The 22,235-nt window shown below is 31.8% G+C and overlaps 2 protein-coding genes across 4 annotated transcripts; one reads left to right on the top strand and one right to left on the bottom strand.

Annotated features, from left to right (window-relative positions):
- Positions 1–1,205: 1,205 nt before the first annotated feature.
- On the bottom strand, positions 1,206–3,591 carry LOC109788006 (TPD1 protein homolog 1). The gene is made up of 3 exons (XM_020346620.3): positions 3,366–3,591; positions 3,168–3,278; positions 1,206–2,911 (listed from the first exon to the last, which is right to left on the bottom strand). The coding sequence occupies exons 1-3, from the start codon at positions 3,451–3,453 to the stop codon at positions 2,610–2,612; spliced, it is 501 nt and encodes a 166-aa protein (XP_020202209.1). The 5' UTR covers positions 3,454–3,591; the 3' UTR covers positions 1,206–2,609.
- A 10,730-nt stretch (positions 3,592–14,321) lies between these two features.
- Positions 14,322–21,493, top strand: LOC109788007 (uncharacterized). 3 transcript variants are annotated; one of them, XM_083063304.1, is made up of 10 exons: positions 14,322–14,830; positions 15,121–15,353; positions 15,585–15,711; positions 15,971–16,036; positions 16,141–16,212; positions 16,569–16,667; positions 16,751–16,944; positions 17,491–19,117; positions 19,312–19,395; positions 20,728–21,493. In XM_083063304.1, the coding sequence occupies exons 1-10, from the start codon at positions 14,501–14,503 to the stop codon at positions 21,259–21,261; spliced, it is 3,366 nt and encodes a 1,121-aa protein (XP_082919430.1). In that variant the 5' UTR covers positions 14,322–14,500; the 3' UTR covers positions 21,262–21,493. The 3 variants fall into 3 exon arrangements, with proteins under 3 accessions (XP_082919430.1, XP_082919434.1, XP_020202210.2); XM_083063308.1 differs by having other exon boundaries at positions 14,323–14,821; XM_020346621.3 differs by lacking the exon at positions 19,312–19,395 and having other exon boundaries at positions 14,324–14,830.
- The last annotated feature ends 742 nt before the right edge of the window (positions 21,494–22,235 follow it).

Raw genomic sequence — 22,235 nt, 5'->3', positions numbered from 1 at the left:
TGCATTGACTAGTATAACTTTAGATATGTAAAGAAATGTTAGGTAGAAAGATATTAAAGCCAATTATCAAAAGATAAAGATAATTATTTATAAAAAAAATAAAAAAATTATGTTAGTTTTACTTTTCTTTCTTATTTATATTATATATATTTTTATTAAATTTTGTAGTACCGTAAGTCCATTTTTTAATATCAATTTTAGTTAGGATAACATTTTTTTATATACATTTTCTGTTCTTACCTTGAATCAAGGGAGCAATGTATCATATTATTGGCTGATACTCATATTACAACATGATACTTGTTTCTCTCTTTCACGAATTTGTAGTTACTTTCCTCCCCTATTTCTCGTACATGTAAAGTTTGAAAGGAAGTGAGAGAAAAGGGTGTCAAATATTAACATTTATTTATTTTTGTTTCACCTAACAGATTTAGTAATTGCTAAATTTGATGAGTAATTGCGTGCTACCTACAATGGGTGGATAAGTAAGAGCTAGAGATGCGATCAAAATGTACGTGTAAGTAGCAGTGTCTAATTACTTTTGTTTTTTGTTGAATGTTGTCATTTAATAATAATAAAAGACAAAGTTAAGTCATTAAACTAGCAATAGCATTGCATGGAAAAGGCTAAAAAAGTTAACCAGAAGTACTAATAGTTTGAATCCTAAACTTATTGCTGAACGCTGACACACAACCACCTTTGGAAATTAAGATAAATGAGGGAGACACCTCTTTTTGTGATTGCAGGGTTTAGTCATTTTCTCATCTGTGTGTTTCTTTTCTCATCTTATGCACAAGTCAACGTGAATTTGAATTTCACATTAATTATTTAATGCTAATTATAATATAATATCAAATTCATTTATATAGTATATTCATTTACTAAGTACATATTTGCATTCCATTTATAACGTGAAAATTCACGTTTACTTGAATTAAAAAAATCTTGCTTGTACGTAAATATAACATTGGACGTAGAAAGAGAATGCATAATCCGCGTTTCAAAATGAAATCCAAACATGCACTAAGTGTGTGTTTGGATTTGCGTTTGAAGATTTGATTTATCAAAATCAATTTTCTGGACAGAAGCTATATTTTTCAGCTTCAACTAAAATCATTTCACCTTTAAAATTATGTGATGAAAAAAAATCCAAACATCCTTTCTACACGAGGAATCACGTTTTTGCACGAAAATACGCACATTGAATCAATTCAAGGCGTATCCAAACAGGCACTAACTCTCCCATCCAACACTGTGTATGTACTAAACTTGAAGAACAATTCACATAATCAACACAACACAACCGTCTCTACTCTCTACTCTCTATTCTTCCCTATGCCTAGGCACACTGCACCATGAATTAATGTCAATGATGCAGAATTAGATTAATTCAACATTAATAATTTAGAATCCAAAGTTAGCAACATGAATTAATGAATTAGATTAATTCAACATTAATATTTTAGAATCCAAAGTTAGCAATATTAGATTTTTTATGCGGTAAATAAGTAAAAGAATTTACAAATTTTAGTCATTTATAATCATGATTTTCAGGATTCCTATTATTAAGATCGTAATTTTTATGTATGATTTTTTTTCGCTTCTCTTAAATAAAGTAATATACTAAATTTATCTTTGATTTTTTTTTTCTTTCTTTTAAATGATTTCTAAAGTAAAAAAGATACTTAAGTAATTTTCAAATTTTTAGAAATTTTATGCAAAGTAGTTTCTAAATATTAAAATATTCTTCAAATTGATTCCATAGTTTTACTGAAAATTTAGGTATTAATATTTCAGCGATTACTGAAACGCTTTTATTATTATAGGAACCACTTAAAAGAGAGATTAATAGTTCCTAGAAGAAATTGAAAATTTATTCATAAAATTAATATGACATGAATTTTATGCGAAAGATAAAATTAATATTTTTAACATAAACATTGGTCGTTATAAGTAAATGAAAAACTATAATTTATTTAATTATTAAGATATTTTATTTTATTAATATAAAATTAAAAATGAAAAGTAAAAAAACTATAAAAATAAAATGTAAGTGTAAAAAATAATACAACAATACTCAAAATTATAAAACCAATCTTTTAATTCTTAAATTTATCAATTGATAATTCTTTTATTACTAAAATAAAAAATAATAAAAGAAAACTAAGGTGACAGATATTTAATAAATTTAAAAATTAAAATAAGATTTTTTTTTTATAACTTTAAAGAGTAAATAAATCCTTTTTTTAGACTAATTTCAGAAAGGTTCATAAAGTATCAAGAAGAATGCTTGTCTTTAACACACAGGGCACACTAACAATACCACTATTATTTTAAAGTGTATTCCATGTCATATGCAGCTATAACCACAGAAACATTTTCTTAACTTTAACATTCCAACATTCCCAATGAAATGGAAATTCTCTTTTGAGGGATTGGAGTCTCTAGTCATTGTATCATTGAATAGTAGCTTAACAAATGTACATTTACATAGAAAAAATGAGAGTCGGAGCTAAAGCAAGAGTGCAATGGTTAATATCAACAAGGTGGTGTTATCATTTTTGGAAGTCTATGCTTTCTCATTCTACTTTTAAACATATATTTTGGACTCAGCAAAATTTGGCACTCTTAAAAGCAAGAGGGTACATGAAGGAATTGGAATATGTGAATCTGATGATCTGAGTAGAGGCTAAAGGGTTCCCTCTATTCACCAAGCAATCATCATATGAGAGCCTCTTGAACAATCTGGGGTTCACTATTCTTGCAGAAGCAAACCAGCCACAGTGGAGGTGGATGTCAAAAGGAGCACATCCAGAAACACAGGTGTTAACAATTTGCACAATGAACTGTGGTATTCCTGATGTAGAACTTTTGCTTTGTGAGATGCTTATGTCTTTGCTTGTGCAAGAACCTAATGTGATCATGATCAAAGCCACGGTCAAAATGGAGCCAAAAAAAAAATAAAGGAAAATATTTTTTTCATCTCAGTTGGAGAAGTAAAAGCATGTTTGGATCAACATCACAAAATCACATCAATAGGTTCAATTGATTCTGAAGCAACTTATTGTTTCTGTTGAACGTGGAAAGATAGCGATAATCCGTGTTGTAGATTTGGTTCCAAACACGCACTAAGACTACAAATAGAGAAATTTCACACATATACATACCATGCAACCAAATTTTTCTAGAGGCAGAATATGCATGTTCTGCTTTCACTGACACTGTTATGGACCCGTTTCTGTCTTCACGGAAAGAATTCAAAATATGTGCTGAAGATCCTGCCAACATTATACTAGCTTAAGGGTGACGGGAAGAATAACGATCATTAGAGAAAAAGCCAAAGGCAAGAGGTTCTGTTTTTGTACCTGAATGCATTCCCTCATCACTAAATACAAAAAGGGGCATCATGAAGCACACGAAGATGATATGAAGAAAAGAGTTTGTGATGGTCATGTTAATTGCAGAATGCTGCTATGACTATCTTTCTCTGTTTTTCTGCGTCACAAACAAGTACTCAATCTCAAAATCAAAAGATTTTAGGAATGAATTTTGAAGGTGCGAGAGGGGAGGGGGATTTGTAGGGTTGGTGACCCTTACCTAGTGCTACATGTACAAGAATGCTAAGATTGGCGTGCAAATTTTAAGTACACTCAGGGGTTGAGGTCCCCGTTTTATGCTGACATCTAATCTAATAAGATCACATTCGACATAGAGTTATCTATTATGTGTCAAATTTGATTATGACACTACAAATTTTATAATGAAATTAAAAATTGATAATGAGAGATTTATATTTTCTTACCTGCAGTAAATGGATTATGGAGACAGAAATTAACTACACCTGAAGGATTCTGAGAAAAAAACTGTACGTCATACTAAAATTGACAGTAGGCCACGTGAAAATTTATTTTCCCTTTATCCTAAGCAGTCAAGAGATTATTGCTTGGGGTATATATTTTATTGATTATTCTTCCTAAGTGGTTATTTATGTTGGTATCAAAAGGTTGAAGGGAAATAAAGAAACGACTTTGTTGGTCAGAAAGTAAATTCCTTTTCTCTGTTTCCACATTCACAGCCTAAGGTTCATGGTTTGTTCAAATTCCAATATTCAGTTTTTACCTTTTCTTACCCTTCAGATTTTACTTTGAGATGGGTATGGAATCTAGAGAAGGGAGGGGACAAAGCACCATGACTTCTAAGCTGTAAGAAGAAAGTTACAGGGAAGCAAGTCAGAGGAAAGCAGGAACTTGTAAAATTTCTTCTATTCTTCCAATTGAATGATCAATTTCCACTTTTGTTTCACCTACGTATTATTATAGACCTCAGGTAACGTACCATTCATTAATGGCATGCATGCATATACAAGGTTGCATACATCATGCACATCTCATTTCCCTTCTCTTCTTTTCTAGTATGTATTAGAGAATTTATATCGATTTATGATATAACAAGAAAATAATGTATATAAAATTGATTTTATAAGTCTTATATAGTGAAATTAATTATTTTTTAGTTCAGGAATCGAACTTCTCTTAACATGTTTAAGAACTCAACTTAGATTCGGTTTGGTTGGTTTTCACTTCTCTTCTATTGTAAGTTATGAAACCCTTTTGGCTAGCATTGTGTGTGTGTGTTTTTTTTATTTTTTATTTTTTTATTTTATGTATGCATATGTGCGTATCGACCCTGGACAAACTATGCCATAATTAAATATTTATTACTCAGAAGACGCACGTGAAAAGAAGATACAAAACCACTTTGCAGGTACATTTGATAGTGGAAGAAAGAAGGTCTATATAACTCAGCAACTCTGGTAACAAAATGTGATTGAATGCTGCCTCTAAAGTGAAACCTCAATTTATTCAACATTCATGCAACAGTTGTAAGTCACTGTTACGTTGCCAAAAGACAAAGCCGCGTTTTTACCGATATTTGCAAAGAACAGGTAACATGTTTCTTTCTACGGTTCTCAGAGGCACATGTTGCGGGTTCGTATACCCTTTGGATTCAGCTACCACTTTCTTGTTCTGATAGATATCATAGAAGAATCACTATGAATGTGAATTTATTAGTGTGCAGAATATAGTAACCTAAGGTTTTGGAGGAGAGCCAGCCCATACTGTTCGTGCATGTATGACCAACCATGTGCTGGAATTTAATAGCTGCAGCCACTTTAAAATTTCACAGCTTACTAGGTAGCCCTCGTTTATTTATACATAATTAGAAAAATAATTTGACGTACAAGTATATTATATTGAATAATAAACTCAATTATTATTAGTTATTACACAAATCTATGGGAAATTTGCTCCTTTGGTCTCTCCCTATCATCTTTTTTATTATAAAATTACACGGATCAATCCGTTATGCTCGTAGCCTTATTTTCTACAAAGGTGTTGCGTACCAAACATATATTATTGAATAAACTTTCCTAATTTGTATTTGACCCCATTTTAATTAGTGTGGTATCTGAATGTAGGGTCAAATATAAATCAAGATGGCTAAAGTTATTTAGATTTGAATCCTTTAAACGAGGAACAGAAAATAAAGTATTTATTCATGAGTCAATCATTGAATAAAAATATAATTAACGTTGAATATTGTAAGAAAAATATAGTAGTAATAATAATAATAATAATAATATTAATAATAATAATAAATTTCAAGTTATTTATGATGTTAACCATTAATTTTTTAATTAATGTTATTTTTTTACTTAATTTAGAGTATATTCTTTTCTAACGAGATCTCTAGATTTCAGTTAGTTGATCGAATATGTGAATATTATAAATTCTTTAATATTACGTTGGATTATGTTAGATATTCATAATTTTAAAAGGCCATATATACTTTATATATAATATTAGATTGTTAGTAAGTAGTTAAGATTGTTAAACTGAAATTGTGACCTCGAATGGAACTGGTTCTACACAACATCAAGATGCTTCTTAAAATCCTAACATTCCCTATTATCTTTATCATGGAGAAAAACCAGGGTATATTCTTGTTGCCCCATTCTTTCTTAATGGTTTACAATTAGAGTAATCATGTTCATGAAAAGAGCCCTCTTTTCCAAAAATGAACACAAGATTACCATTGGTGATCTTCCTCAACCTACAAAATTTGATCCTAACTTTGAACTATGGGAAAGATTCAACAATTTGGTTGTATCTTGAATTGCCTTGACTTTTTTCTCTTACATTTCTCAAACACCATATGTATTTATAATGCTTGTGAGATTTGGTTAGATTTACAAGAGAGATTCACCAAGGGAAATCACTTTTGGATGTAAAATCTCCTTCAAGAACTTCATTCAATGAAACAAGGTGACAATTCTTTATCCACCTAATTTACAGATCTGGAAATCTTATGGGATGAACTAGAACATCTAAGAACTACACCACCTCTTGCACATGCTAATTAGATTTTTGCACTTGTTATCTAAGCAAATATAATATGCCAAAACATTAAAGCAAATTGAATAGGTCATTCTCTTTCTTAAAAGACTTGATGAAAATTATAATCATGGGAGAACTTAAATTCTTTCTATTAATGACTCCTTATTATCCACCAACTAGGCATTTTCTATGTCTATGAATAGGGATAACAAATTGGGTCAATTTGGTTCATTTAAATCTAACTTGCTGTCAATCCGTAAAAAAATAAACTGGGTCAAGCTACCAAACAAATTAAAATGAGTTAGACACTTTGATCTATCTTGCCTTAGGGCGAGTTGGTGAATTGATGGGAAATTTTTTTTTTTTAAAAAAGAAAAAAAAAATAAAAGAAGTTTGCATATTTATTTTAAATACCTCATGTAGTATATTTATCTCTGTATCTAAAGGATCCATATAAATTAATATAGTTCAATAATAAAATATATTTCAAATTACAACAAATTTAGTTTGATCTGTTGCACTACAAAACTTAAATTTTCTACATATTAAAATAAATATATAATTATAATAACTCTACCAACAAATTTGTTATACAATAAATATCAAATTACATGTAATAAGATATATCAAATGTACAACAAATTTACCGTAAAGTAAATCACAATAACACGTGACTTAGTTAAACTTAACAATAAAAATAATAAATAAAGGTTAGGGCAGACTCGGAGGCCAACGTCTCGACCCACCATTTGGCTTAGTGGACTTTCAGGTTAGGTGAGGCGAACCAAATAAGTTAGGATGCCTAACCCAATCCATCAAAGTTTGGTGGACCATCGTGACTTGTTTTACCATCCTTATCCATGTAACATGGAATACAACCACATACATCTTCAACTGAGTTTACTACCTTTGTTGCTAATTCCAACAACTTTTTTTGGCAAAGCAGGGGAAATAATGTAACACTTTTCAGAAAATAAAATAAATTGAAAAAATTGGTTATATGTTTTCAGAAATTAATTGATTAATTAATTTGAATTACGTTGAATATTTATTTATTATAGAGTGAAAAGTGATTTTGAAAATTTAAAATAATTTATTTGAGTTTTAATTAAATATTAATTAATTGATTGAAAATTTTTTTTTCAATAGTTGTTGGGTTTTAATTAAATAAAAACACTACAAAATAATTATTATGTCACACATCCTATAAAGACATAATATTTGTAACTAAAAATTACTTTTACTTACACTATAGATACAATATATGTTGATATATTTTAAAAAAAAAAAATTAGTATAGACTATAATAACACACAATATATGCTTTGAATTTTATTCAAAATCAACACTAAATTTGTGGGTAACTATCACTAGTACAAAAGAGATAATTTACATCGATTATTTTAAGCTTTTTACGTCAGAAAAAAGTTCGACGTTAAAGCGGGAGACGTAAATTTACGTCGGTTGTGAAATCCAACATAAATTTACGTCGGAAATTGCCAAGATCCGACGTAAAAAAGTTGTAAACAAAAAAAAACATAACGGCCGTTTTGCTTGATAGAACAATCTAAAAGAAAAGGCCAACAACCCAAACAAATAGAACAACATAAAGATCGAATAGAACAAATAGTCACAATAGCAATGCGAAGCAAAAAGGTGTTAGCGATTCATACCTGAGCTGCAACAATGTGCGAACGAGTAACGAAGAGTTTATCCCACTCTACAGAAGATAGAAAAAATGATTTAGCAATAAAGGAGAGGGAGAAGGTTTATACAGAAAAGAATCTAGAAAAGTGATGAGATCCGAGTGAGTGTGTGCGTGCGTGTGCCTCCCATGCACTCTTTTTATTCACTTTCGCTACTTTTTTTACGTCAGACCTGATAGGGTTTGACGTAAAATGTAAAATCTACGTTGATTGTATGTTGTGTTCGACGTATATTTTACATTTTACGTCAGACCCTACCAGGTCTGACGTAAAAAAGTTCACAAAAATTACAAAAATGTCACCGCATCTTTTTTACGTCGATTTTTTTTAAGTTCGATGAGAAAGAGGTGACATAAAAGCCTCGTTTTCCACTAGTGTATATGTCAAATAAATTTATATCTACATATATCGTATCTATAGTAATGCTTTTTGTATTATTATATGTAACATTTCTTGTAGTGAAAGAATTATAAAATAGAATAAGATGAAAGGGGCTTTTGAAAAATAAAATGTTTTAAGCTATTGGGTTTTGTCCTCGTGGTCCAACAATCTTGTTAACCTAGAAGCAGAGTTATTAGTTAACCTAATACTCTTATTTATGTTGTCTCTTAGAATGCTCTCGATGCCACTAGAAGCAGAGTTATTAGTTAACCTAGAAGCAGAGTTACTAGTTAACCTAATACTCTTCATTCCATTCTTTTTTTGTATTATTTTCTTGTAATTTTTCAACAGGAAAGTGTATCTTAAGATAAGGTTTATTGAACTTACAAACTAGAGAAGGGTTCTCTACAATCTAGTCAAGGGATCAACTAATAATTCATGTAGCGGTTATTGGTGTAACACCCAAATTTTTATTATTATTATTTTAATGGCATTTTCGTAATTTTAATAAAGTTATAGGGGTATTTTGGGTTCCGGAACGGGCCGTTCCAAATGTTGAAAATGTGGAATTTTTGTAGTCCCAGAACGGGCCGTTCTGGTATGGAGAACGGGCCGTTCCAGAGGGAGAACGGGCCGTTCTGCTGAGATTTGAGAACGGGCCGTTCTGCCTCTTAGGAAATGGGCCGTTTCGATTTTGGAACGGGCCGTTCCAGATGAAAAATTTGCCCATGTTTGAAGGATCCGGAACGGGCCGTTCCGAATTCAATACGGGCCGTTCCGGGTACATCAGTTTGCCTATAAATAGGGGCAGGGGGTGAAAATTTTTATACAGAGGAAGAAAGTGAAATTTTAGAGAGAGAAAGAGAGAGAGAGAGAGAGAGAGAGAGAGAGAGAGAGAGAAAGAAAGAGAAAGAGAAAGGAAGAGGGAATCCAGAGGAGGAGGCCCTGCCCAAGTTCTAGCTCCTGCTTATCCAGGTAAGGGGGGGAGTGAGAACCTCGCTCAGGGGTGTGGGGATAATTGTTGGATAGTTGTTTGTCGGATTGGCCCCCAATCCTTTGCCGTTGTTCTGTTTAATTTTCTATTTACTCTACTTTGTTTTTGTTGAAGGTGCTGTTGTTCTGTCTGATTTTCTATTTATTCTACTTTATTCTTTGTTGAAGGTGTGGTTGTTCTGTCCGATTTTTATTTATTTTACTTTGTTCTGTGTGTGAAGGTGCCGTTGTTCTGTTTGATTTTCTATTTACTCTACTTTGTTTTTGTTGAAGGTGTCGTTGTTCTGTTCGATTTTCTATTTATTCTACTTTGTTCTTTGTTGAAAGTAATAAATGAGTATGAAATTAATGTTAATAATAAATAAGTTTTAATATGAATAAGAATGCTCTCTGTGAATACCTATGCGGATCTTATGAGGAGTATTGATGACATGACCATGTGAAATATGGACAAATGACATGAAACCTAAGAATGAACTATTGAGACAAATATGATTATGAGACTATGACAAATGAGGACATGATGTACTAAATGAAATTCTGTAACAAGTTAAATGTTGAGTTAATGAAATAATGAATGTATGACATGCATCATATGCATATCTTATTCCAGGTGTGCCGCTGAGGCCGCATACTAGCGATGTAACTTGCTAACAAGGTGTACCTTAGGGTCACCAGTGATGTAACCAGGTGTACCTTTGGGTCACCAGTGATGTAACCAGGTGTGCCTTAGGGTCACCAGTGATGATATGTGAAACTTCCTTATGGCGCCACATGCATGCATTTATAAGTCAAGATCATGACATCATTGCATGATAAATGAATATATATGTGATATTGATGATGTATGTGTATTGTTTATAAGTGACTTATATTTGTTGTGTGTGTGGGTGCTATCTAGCCTTTATTTCTGCACCTGAAACTGAGTGAGATGTTTCTCACTCCCTTGTTGTTTTTGTATATGTTTAAATTATGTTGCAGGTGATCAGCATCATGAGGATGTTGGTGATAAGGCTTAAAGGCTTCAATTGGGCATGCTCTGATAGGATGTGACATCGGGGCATAGTTATTTTTAGTTTAATATGTTATTGTTTTAATAACTTTAGTTTCTCTTCTTTGTAATTTCTAACGAAGAGATAACGTAGATAAAGTTTATAATTCAAGGAAATTGTATGTTAAGAATTGTAATTTGAACGTTCTTGATAAAAGACCAGAATGAATATCTTTGTTATATTTTATTACATGATTTGGAAAATATAAATTGATTCCTAACTAGGAGGCACTGCCACCTTTACTGGAGTTAATTTATATTTCCTTTATTATTATTTGTATATATATGATTTCTTGTTTTTCACTAAATTGTATTGAAAATCTTAACTTCTTTTCTTTTATAATTTTTTACACTGGAGTTATAATTTATGAGTTACGAATGTAAATCTTCTACCTTGTGATATCTGAAATATTTGTCAACTATGAAAAATTTTATTTACCCAATAAGAAGAAAAGAAATATTTCATTGTTACATTTGTTGTATATTAATAATGGGGTAGAGGGTGTCACAATTGGAGTGTCTTAAGATCTAGGTTTAATCAACTATCTTAGTTGTAATCACATTTTGCCTATAGTGGATGTCCTATGATCAAAGGTTGATCATAAAAGGCTAGATGTAACTTTATGTTAAAAGTGAGCCAGTATAAATTTTTTGTGTAAATCTTTCTTTATTTGGTCATTATTTTGTTTGTATCAATTCTTCCATAAGCTTTTGAAATTTGAATTGCATGTTCTTACTTGACTAAAAATAGAGTATATGATCTTTGTATTTGATTGTTAATAAGGTTTTCTAATAATCAAGAAACTTGATTTCAAGAACTTTTTTTTTCCTAAATGGGTCAAGTAAACTTCATTTTGCAAGATTAAATTCCTTAAAGTTTTTTAAACACCAATTCAACTCTCATTTCTTTATGAGCTTTGGGACTTAACATTCTCATCCAAAGCTTTGGCCTTCATAGCTGAGACATGCCCAATAGTGTCATGAACTTCTTTGATATTTATCTTATTTTTTGTTTGTTATTTTTCCTAGTTAGTTGGTAAGTGTGGGGAACATAAAGTTAATAAATAGATAATAAGTGTGTTGGTCAGAAAAAAGAGTCCAAATATCATATTCAAAAGACTAAATGACAATTACTAGTCTAACATAAATTTTTAATTATTTGGGCAACCCATTTTTCAATGGAAAAAGTATTGCTTTAATTAATAAAAATCTTAATTTAAGCAAATAGTCAATATTTGATAGTAATTCAAGAATTAAGAAAACTTAGGGTTACGACATCAGTTGTCCCTATTCTTCCAATTCTAATTTAATTAAACTTTAATCTTGATTGTCAATTTTTTCTCTCAAGTTGCTAATCATTTTTGGTCATGAAAATTAACATTTTTCACCTTATATAATTCTTAAATTGGCCATATAGTAATTTATACAGTGCAAAACATGAAGAATACGAAGGTTGATTAAAATAATTATCCTAATTTTAAGTTTATAAAATTGTTCCGATCGTGATTTTACAGGATCATTGTATTTGAGGTATTGTCTACTTCGACATTTGTTGAACCATCACGATTTTGTCCATGAAAAGACACCTCAGTGCTTTAAGGAAGGAGAGTATTTATAAATTACTTTTACTCTCAATTTCTAAGTGATGTGAAACTTTTAGGCTTACCGAAACAAGTTTCACAGTTGAGGCTAAGGGGTAAGAGTAGCATAAGTCCTCCTTCTAACGCCAACGTTCCAATCGTAAGTCCATCGTCATCGTTAGGATTACCACATTCGAGATATTGTTTATTTTAGCACTCATTATGTCGTCATGGTTTTGTCATTAAAAAGACGCTTTGGTGAGTTAAGGAGGAAAAATATTTATAAACTACCCTTAGTCTCAATTTTTAAGTGATGTGAGACTTTTACGCATATTAGAACAAAATCAATTTGGTCATACAAGTTTCTAAATCTGACCATCTCATGGTTCCGTTAATTAAAAAATATTGGTCGTGTTATCAATCAACTATCGCAATACTCAGGTTGATCAATTCCTTGTGCAAAATTAAAATAACAAGATAATTCAATCAATTACACAAAGAGTTCAAAGTAGAATAAAATTTGGGGATCAAAAGTTCAACCTACAATGTAACCCTAACTTGTAATTTAGCTAGAAATGAGAAAAGATAAAGCACAAATTACAAGGGAAGACATTCAAAATAACAAAGGAAAAAACTTGATACAAATAGTTCCTCTATCATTAAGTCTCTGTCCTTTCTCCTAGAATTCTCTCTCTCATAAAATATTTGTATTATAAAAAAGTAAAAACAAAATACCAAACACTTAATACACATTGTTTCTATTTATAAAGTTTGGAAACTTGTAAGCCTTAACACGATTGTGCTCCTTCAACATGGTTGTGCTCACTTTTCAAGAATATGGAGACCTAAAAATTCAAGCATGTTTGTGCTAAATTTCTAGGTTGTGCTCCTTCATCATGATTGTGCTACATTTTAGCATGCTTATGCTTTTTATTTAGCATGAATGTGCTCCCATAGCATGATCATGCTCTTTATTTAACATGGGTGTGCTCCCTGGGCATGGCTATGCTCATTATTCAGCATGGGTGTGCTAGTCTTCTTTTAGAACATAATTTTTTTAATGATAACTCATTTTTTTAAATTCTTTTTTGATTCAGATACGTTGAGTTTGAGTATAAGGCTAATAAAAAAATAGTCATATTATATATATATATATATATATATATATATATATATATATGTGCATTGTTATTTGTTAATGTATTTTTTTTGCAAACGTCTAATAAGAACTCACTTTATCGTTATGTCATCCTAGTATCCAAGATTGATCTAACATATTATTAAGTTTAAAACAAATCTTAAAGTGAAACTTTTAAAATTAATAATAATATCTTTTGATAAAAAATAAAAACATTTTAGAAAAATGTCTTAAAAAATAACTATATTTGTATATTTTTTTAAGGGATGAACCTTTTAAAGTGAATTTTTAAGAATGTAAAAAGTAACTATTTAAATATAAAACCTTGACAAAATTATATAAATATTAATATGTTTTTTTAAAGAAATTTAAAACAAAAACTTTGTTTGCTTGACCCTTAGACCAACCCTTCTAGAATGATATAACAACATAATGAATTTTGGTGCTTTTATAAAAAAGTTAGTTGTTCATAAAAAAAAAACAAAATATTTTCTCAAAAGAATATATCAAACATATAAATTAAACTTTAATTTTATCATAAACATAAATATTAATTACATTTTAAACCTATATTATCTTCTTAAGTGGTCGTATAAAAAATTAAAAAAAAGATTTTTCTCTTTCACTTTTCATTATATCAACTACTATATTACATTTTTTTTCTTCACTTTCTTATTTTAAAAAATTGTACAATCATGAATAAAATTATAATTTCTCAATAGACAAGTTCAAATTAATTGAACATATTTATACTTTTAGTAGAAAACTAAAATGCAAATTTAATTGAAAAATAATAATTTTTATTTATATAAATTAAAATAATTATGTTAAATCATAATGTTTCTAACTTTCTTTTCAATTCTTAACTTAGATATAAAGTAGCATACAAAAGTACTACTTTAGTCTGTAGATAAAATCCATGAAAATGAATTGTATTTTTTTTAATTAAAAAATAGATTTTTTTAATAAAAAAAAAATAAGAAGTGTTTTTAAGAATTTTAGCCTCATTATTCATTTATATTTATAAAGCTCTAAAATGAACATGCTTGTGCTAGGGTTTAAGATTGTGGAAGGGTTTTGGCAAAAGATACGGTTTTTGTTTTGACAAGTGGAGAAAGAGTGAGATATTTATATTATATGCATGTGAGAGAGAGAGAGAGGCAGTGATATTAATAGGTTTAGTTAGGGGTTTTGGGTTTTGGGTTTTCACTACACTTCTCAGCTTCAGGTGGCTGTGATGTGAGCCACTGAAAATGGAAGGCTTCGACGATGATGATTTCGGCGAACTCTACGCCGTCGACATTGAACTTCCCAATACCATCCAGGAAGAAGAAGAAGAAGTAAAACCTGATGTGAACACTAACATTGCCAATCTTCACCAGGACAAGAACAACGATGCGGTGAATGATTGTGATGACTGTGCTGCTGCAAGTGACAGCGATGACGACGACGACGACGATGCTCTGAAAATCGTGTTGAATGACGAGGATGTTCCTGCCGGAGTTGTTGGATGCGACGACGACGGCGATGCTGATGAGGGCGATGATAATGGTTCCAGATATTTTCATCCTAAGGTCAGTAAGGTGCTGCTGCTTCTTCCTCTCTTTTTTGGTTTTTTTTTTTTTTTTTTTTTTTTTTTAGTTATTGGATAATTTGGAATTGGGTTGCTGTTTCAATTATTTGTGGACATGGTAGTTGAATAAGTAGTGTCTTGAAAAAAAGTAAAATAAATAAGTAAGAGTTAGATTCAGTTCATTAATGGTGTTATATTTTCATTATTTTTTTAGTTTGTTGCATATGTGTTTTTCTGTTTAGTTTTTAATTATACAACTGAGAGTGTTGTCTAGTGCTTGAATGTGATTCGTTTTTGTAGTGTGGGAGGGGTCGAAGATTGGCATTTGAAAAAAATATGGAAGCGGCTTTTGAGAATAATATGAAGGTCAATGCAGCAATGGGTATGGCTTCCTACATTTCATCCTTGAATAGAAGGAGGAGGAATGGTGATACCGTTGTTCAGAACCTTGGATTGAACTCCTCTCGAGTGTGTCTTGCAGCAAATCCTATGTTTGTTCAATGTGGATATGCATCGGTTCTTCCGTGGTCCTGGTCAGTCTATGCATTTTGTTTAGCAGTTCATGCAGAGCTCGGTTAATTTTGTTTCTTTGATAAACTAAATGTGATGCAAGTGCCTAAGTGGTATATCATTGCGGAGTTCAGTGTGATCACATATCTCTCATACTGAAATTGGCGATGATCATGGCATTTTTGATATGTTATGTTATTCTAGCTGACATTTGTATATCTTAACATGTATTGTGATTTCCCCTCTTATTGCAGGGGTATATTTGATGTAAACATTGATACATTAACGGAGAAGCCATGGAAGATTCCTGGAGTTGACATGACGGATTACTTTAACTTTGGTTTTAATGAGAGCACTTGGAAGTTATACTGTGCTTCATTGGTGGGTATATTATTATGCCCGAGAGATATCACTTTATAGCTTTTATGTGAAGCTTGTCTCTTGGTTTCTCTGGTTAGGTTCTGGCATAATTTAGTTATCCATATCTCTAGCTAGCAGTACTGGAATTTCTGCTACTTTTTTGGCATTACCCACTAGGTTATCTGTTTAATGTTTTAATGGTGAGATAATTGACATTTGCTTTTTATTAGCGACTCATGAAATTTATCTGATGAGAGTGTTACACTTAAACTGTATGCAGGAGCAACTTTGGAAAACATCCTTGCAAACTGGTATTTCTGTTGATGACTCTGCAAAATGGAATCAGGTGTGTAATATAATATTTGTAAAAGAACAATTAACTAAGTAATAAGTTGTATTTTTGTGGTGAATTCTCTTGTCTGATGTTGCTGACTCGGATAAGTATTTCAGGAAGCCATGAGAGAGCAAACTGATCAAGTAGTCTCAGGGAATGTACTTTTTCCTTCATCAGATTTTGGATTGGTACGTAGATATTCACCTGTTGGCTCTTGTTAAAATATTAGGGTCATTCATGCTTGGGACTCATGTTATGTGAACAGTATTATTGGGATGGAGTATGGACTTGTATTAATTGTAGTAAATTTGTGGTTGACCTAGGTATTGGCATAAATAGGAACATTAGGTTATTGTTTTGTAACACATCTCACACTTTCCCATTAAGAGATTCTTCTCCCCCTTTTCCTTATAATTTCAGCACCTATTATTATTTTACAGTTTTTGATATTTTGAGAGTTTCTTCAAGTTATCTCCTTAACTGTTGCTTGCAAATATATACTTGGATGTGGATACTGACTGATGACTGATTTTTGATAATTCAGCCAAAAGGCAGAGCAATTCAGGTTGAGAACAGCATGGTTGAACGGCAACCATCCATAGATGTAAGGCGTCCACGCAATAGGGATTTTAATGTTATAGAGGTCTGCACTCACTCTATGTTTACAACAATTTTTGTGTTGTAGCTGCCTATGTCTTTGTAGTAATTATCACTGGTTTTGGGCAGATCAAGCTGCTTGAATCCTCAGATGATTATTCTGGTTCCGGCCATAGCATTGTAATGGATGCATTATTAGAAGGGGAATCTATGTCAGGCAATAAGCAAAGTATTCATAATTCTTCTGGTGAACAAGATGAACTGCTGTCTGAAGATCAGTTGGAAGATGTGAAAAAAGCAGAGGATGCATCTGTTCAGAAAAGGTTAGATATGCTAAATCTGATTGATCCCTTTCTATATAATATATTTTCTTTCTTGTGTTGATTCTTGGGATATATATCTGTTTGAACTTCATTGATGCTCGTTCGCTTTTCTGTATAATCCATGTTGGAAGTAAGGATAAATTTGTCAAATTCACATTCAATATGAAAATATAAAGTAATATAGATATGTGAACGGTTTTTCATTCGACAAATATAGAGAACTCCTTTCCTCAACTTTTTGTGTTGATTGTCTGTAAAATCTTATTGGATGAAAAGCATTGTACATAATAATAGCAGTACTTTAACTGCAGCTAATTTTTGTCCTAAAACTAGGTTTCCGTCTGTGAATAATCATTTCTTATGTATAGTTATCAGCATTCCTTGTTACAAATTGATTATTTGTTGTTACTGACTTCCTTCTTTTCCCCTATTGACACATAAGTTTATTGTTGAAATTCTTAATGTTTTCTTGAAGTCACTTAGTGGTTTAGTAAATTGAATCATTTATCATCTTCATAACTCTTATCTGGACTCTGCATTTCACAGAAGTGGCCCAATTCCTGGTGCAAATGGAGATGAACATCGGGATCAAGTAGACCAACATTCTGAAGATACTGCACAAGTGCCAGAGGGAGAAATAAATGCGGAGGAAGGTGGTGGCATAGATGCATTTAATTCTAATTCATGTTGGATTGAATCAGAACTGTCACTTGGAGATCAAGAACATAGCCTGACTTCCTATACTGATAGTGATTCCGAGGGAACGGAAAACAGTGTACATGTTGATAATGATAAAAATCTTAGCCCTTTAAGAAGGAAATCCTTGAATTTTGTCACTGAGATGAAGGAATCATTGCCACTTTATTGCAAGAACATGAAGAACAGTGTCAATAAAAAAGCAGTAAATGTAGCTTATAATTCAAGAACTAGAGGTCAATTCAGAAAGGAACAGAGGCACCAAAGTAGTGGATATGAGCCTGGTTATAATCGGAATAAGCACACAGAAAATAATAATGATGTCTCCCTGCTCCTCAAGTCCAGTTCAAGGGATCTGTCTCTGTTGGCTCGTCAATTTGTTGATTATGACAGACATGAAGACCAACTGGAAGATTTTGGCAGTCATAAAAGAGATGTTTCATATAATAGGGAAAAACAATCCTATTATTATGGTGGTGAAAAGGTTGTTGATGTCGTTACACGACATTCTAGATATTATCATGAAGATCGAGAAAGCTTCAGGGAGAATACAAACCGATGTAACAGAAGAAATGGGGATGTGGGGAATTATTTTTTTGAACAAGGTCCTCAATTTGCAGATAGTGAGGACAGAGAGAAAGATTGGTATCATCCTGGTTGTGGGTACTCTGCTGATGACCTGAGTAATCACTCTTATAGGGAGTCAAGATGGTCTCTTCCAAAACATTCATCTTTTCCTGATAAGGAGATGGATACTCAAAGGAAAAGAATGGATGAAAAATTCCATTTTATGGACAGAAACATCATTGATGATTTTGATGAGTGTGAGTTTGAGTTCCTACACAAGAGATATCGCATGTCCACTTCTGCTGCTGAGAGAGAAATGGAATTGTTTGATAATAATGGTGAAGAGCAGTTTGCACATATTGATAGAGATTGGAGAAGATCTGTCCGTAGGGGAAGACACTTGGCTTCTGGGATAGTAGAAGATAATTGTCAGAAATATACACGATACCAGACTTCAAATTTTAAGCATCGTAGACAATCTTATACAGATTCAGTGAAGAATTATGCATATGATGCAAGGGTAAATGTAATTTTTGGGGGTTGTGGGAGAGATAAGCATGCTAGAGACAACAGAGGCTGTAATCAGTTGTGTGATTATACTGACACTGCTGAAGATGAAGATCTCCCAATTTACCCTGAAGAAGAGTATCGGTTTTACAGGTCACCATCTAAGTTCCTGAATTGGACTGAGGATGAAATTATTTGTAGGCATCATGAAACCCATGCATCATCTTTGTCTGCTAAGGTGCAGAGTGATGATATGCCATTGCAGTGGCATCAGCTATGTATGTCAAAGCGAGATAGTGAGAGATATTTTAAAGATAGCTCTAAGATTATGTGCAGAAGTAAGGGTGGGCAAGCAGTGCTGAGATTCAGGAAATCAGTTGACTTGATTAATGGGGAAGGAAAGGTAAAAATGGGGAAAATATGGTTGAGAGCCTGTACTTTTGTCTTTATCAATGAGTTATTCAACATCTGTTGCACTTTATTTCTTTTTGGTAGCTTTTACTTATATAAAGTCTGCTGTACTACTTCACTACCAAATATTAACTATGTTTTATCATTTTGTTCTCAACTTCTATTTGTTTTAAAAATGATTTTAAGGTTTGGACCAACTCCAGATCGAGTGATGTTCTTGAGTTTCAGCATCAATACCAAGCTAAAATGCTAAATTATAGAGAATCTCAGGTCAAGCATATGAAGCAAATCTGTGTAGTCCCTTGATGTTGTAACATTAATCTCATATTCTTTAGTAATATTTTATTATAGAGTAATATAGTCATGTGGTCCATATCTGCCAACTTTTCCTCTAGTAGGATAGGCTAAGGCTTTGGTTATTGTTCATAATAGAATAAAATTCCCCTAACTTTTCCATTTTGCTTCTAAATCGTTCTTCGAAATTAGTTCATGTGCTGTTCTGGGAACTTGACATAATATAGTAATGGCCTAATGGGTTGTGGTGATTAAGCTTACGTCAACCATGGCTGATGATCATTCCTGATCAGGGTCACATCCATAGATCTCCTGGCCTGAGATAATTGATGTGCTTATGGTATATATATATATTATGTTTAGATTTTAATTGATTGAACATTGGATATCACATTTTCTGGTCACATTTTATTGATATTTTGAGTTTTTCATTCTATTACATATGATATTTGTCACATATTTGTATCTATTATTGGTAGACTATAATTTATCCTCAGATTTTGATGGGCACAGTATGGTTTTTAGCCTTTGATTACCTTTATACGCAGGCTGGGGAGATAATTGGGCAAGATATCTGTTTTTCTTCCTTACATGTCAAAGTTTGCATTTTATACTCAATTCTATTAATGCATGGATCTGCTAATGCTAAATAGTTATAAGACTTTATCACTTTCAAAAGCCTGCATTGGTTTTTAATGTAGAAATGTTGTGTTTTGGGCAATAAGGATGTGTCTTTTCAGGTATATACTTTTCTCTACTAAATGCACTTGTCTGCCTATTATATGTTTTTAATAAGTGTATACTGTTATGGCTAGATTCTGGCTTTTCTAGTGTGGGCTTTTTCTCAAATGAATTAGTTTAAAATGATTTCCAAAGCAGATGATTGGCAGTTTGAAGGTGTATTTATCGTTTGCTAATTTTGTGATGGCAAGACATTAAGCTTCATTCATACTTTTAGTTCTTGTATTTCTCATAATTAGATTTGTCCAGAAATAATCAGTGTAGATCCAAATTCGATTTGTATTTAACGGATGAGTTAGCAGACACGGAACTTCAATGACTATCATTACATTTTCTTTGTGTTGACTTCATAATAAAGCTTGAAAGGTGTCTAATACCTTTACCATGTTTTGTTACTACTAATGAGCATTCTGTTAGTTTGTATATTTAGATGACACCCCTGCGGCTCGTATTTGTCACATCTCATTTATTTGATGCAATATTCTGCATACGTCAGCATCAGTGTTATTATTTGTCAGATGTATTGATATTTTCCTGGTTTTTGGTTTGATTATAAATTTGTGACAGTCTCGAGTGAGAAGGTCCAGAGTCTTATGCAATGGTAGGCTTGAAAATGTCAACCAACGGATTGCTAAGAAGCGGAGAGCTTCAGTGGTTTTTGATGAATCTCATAAAAAGGCCAGCAAATTTGACACCTCAAAACATCAAAGCAATCAGGAGAGTAAGAAATGGCTTCAGATTCAGAACCTTTCAGATCAAGGACAGAAAGAAAGCTCGGATATAGAGGAAGGCCAGATTGTAACAGAAGAACCATCCATGGATTCTTCGGTATCCAGGAGAGATGCTTCTGAAGGTTCATCATTGACTGATAGTGTGAAGAAGAAAATGTCACAAAATGACCAATTTATAGGTGGCTATGACAGTCAAAGGATTCTTGATTCATTAGCCAAGATGGAGAAACGCAGGGAGCGCTTTAAGCAACCCATCACAGTTAAAAGAGAAACAGAAGAGAGTTTGAAGGTCAACAATGATTCCATTGTAGATACAGGTGAAATGAAGCAACATAGGCCAGCCCGAAAGAGACGTTGGGTTGGTAACTAGTTTTGTGTTTTTTTTTTGAGAACCTGATTCGATAAAGGACAATTACCATGGTGGAACTTGGTTAATCCACCCAGCTGGAAAGCAAAATTGAGATTATAGAATTTTTTTTTAAATTTTGAATAAAGCCTGATTGGGCAAACAGTTTTGGCGGATTTTTATTTGAAAGTTTTTATATTGTGAGGACTGTAAATAAGTGACATTCATGATATAATCAAGTGGATTTTTGGATGCCCCTGTTATCCCCACACATATTCTAGCTGAGCCTGAGGCTCCATGACTCCATCAAATCATAGTATAGTTGGCTTGCAATTCTTTAGAACTCGTAAGGTACAGAAATATATTTCTGATGGTAGATTTAAAATTGCTATTAAAATATGCATTTTAAAAAAATACTGCTCAAAACTCACGAAAGTTCAAAGGGGTTGAGAGTCATTTATGTAAAATATAATGGCTATATAATAAAATGTAAAGCGGAAAATAATTAAAAATATCTAAAAAACAAAAATAAAAATAAATCTAACCTCATTTTTTTTCTCTTTTCAGTCTCTTCTAAATTTCTAATCATTAATAAGAAAAGTTCTATGTCAAATGAAATATTAACTATTAAGTGAATAATGATATTTGATTTGAACATTTTTAACACTTCATTTGCTCTATCCTATTGTCTTAATTATATCATCCCCAAATATTTACCATTTGACTCATAAAAAAATTATGTGAGTGTTTAATTATAATTAAAGTTTCATCAAATAATCTAAGTAATTAATTTTTTTATTTAATGAAAATGTGTATTATTGACATAAAATTTTAGTTATGATTGAAAAATAGTAGCTGTAGTAACAAATATTGCTTCTAAATTTTATTCTCTTTACATACCAATTTTTTTTATTATAAATTTTTTATAATAAATTATACATACATGAAAGAGGAATACAAGAAAATTATATGATAATAAAAAGTTGTGAAAAAAAAAT

Source organism: Cajanus cajan, chromosome 1 (genome assembly GCF_000230855.2).
Source record: "Cajanus cajan strain Asha chromosome 1, NIPB_CcT2T_4, whole genome shotgun sequence".
NCBI lineage: Eukaryota > Viridiplantae > Streptophyta > Magnoliopsida > Fabales > Fabaceae > Cajanus > Cajanus cajan.
This window is presented reverse-complemented; position numbering and strand designations above follow the sequence as displayed.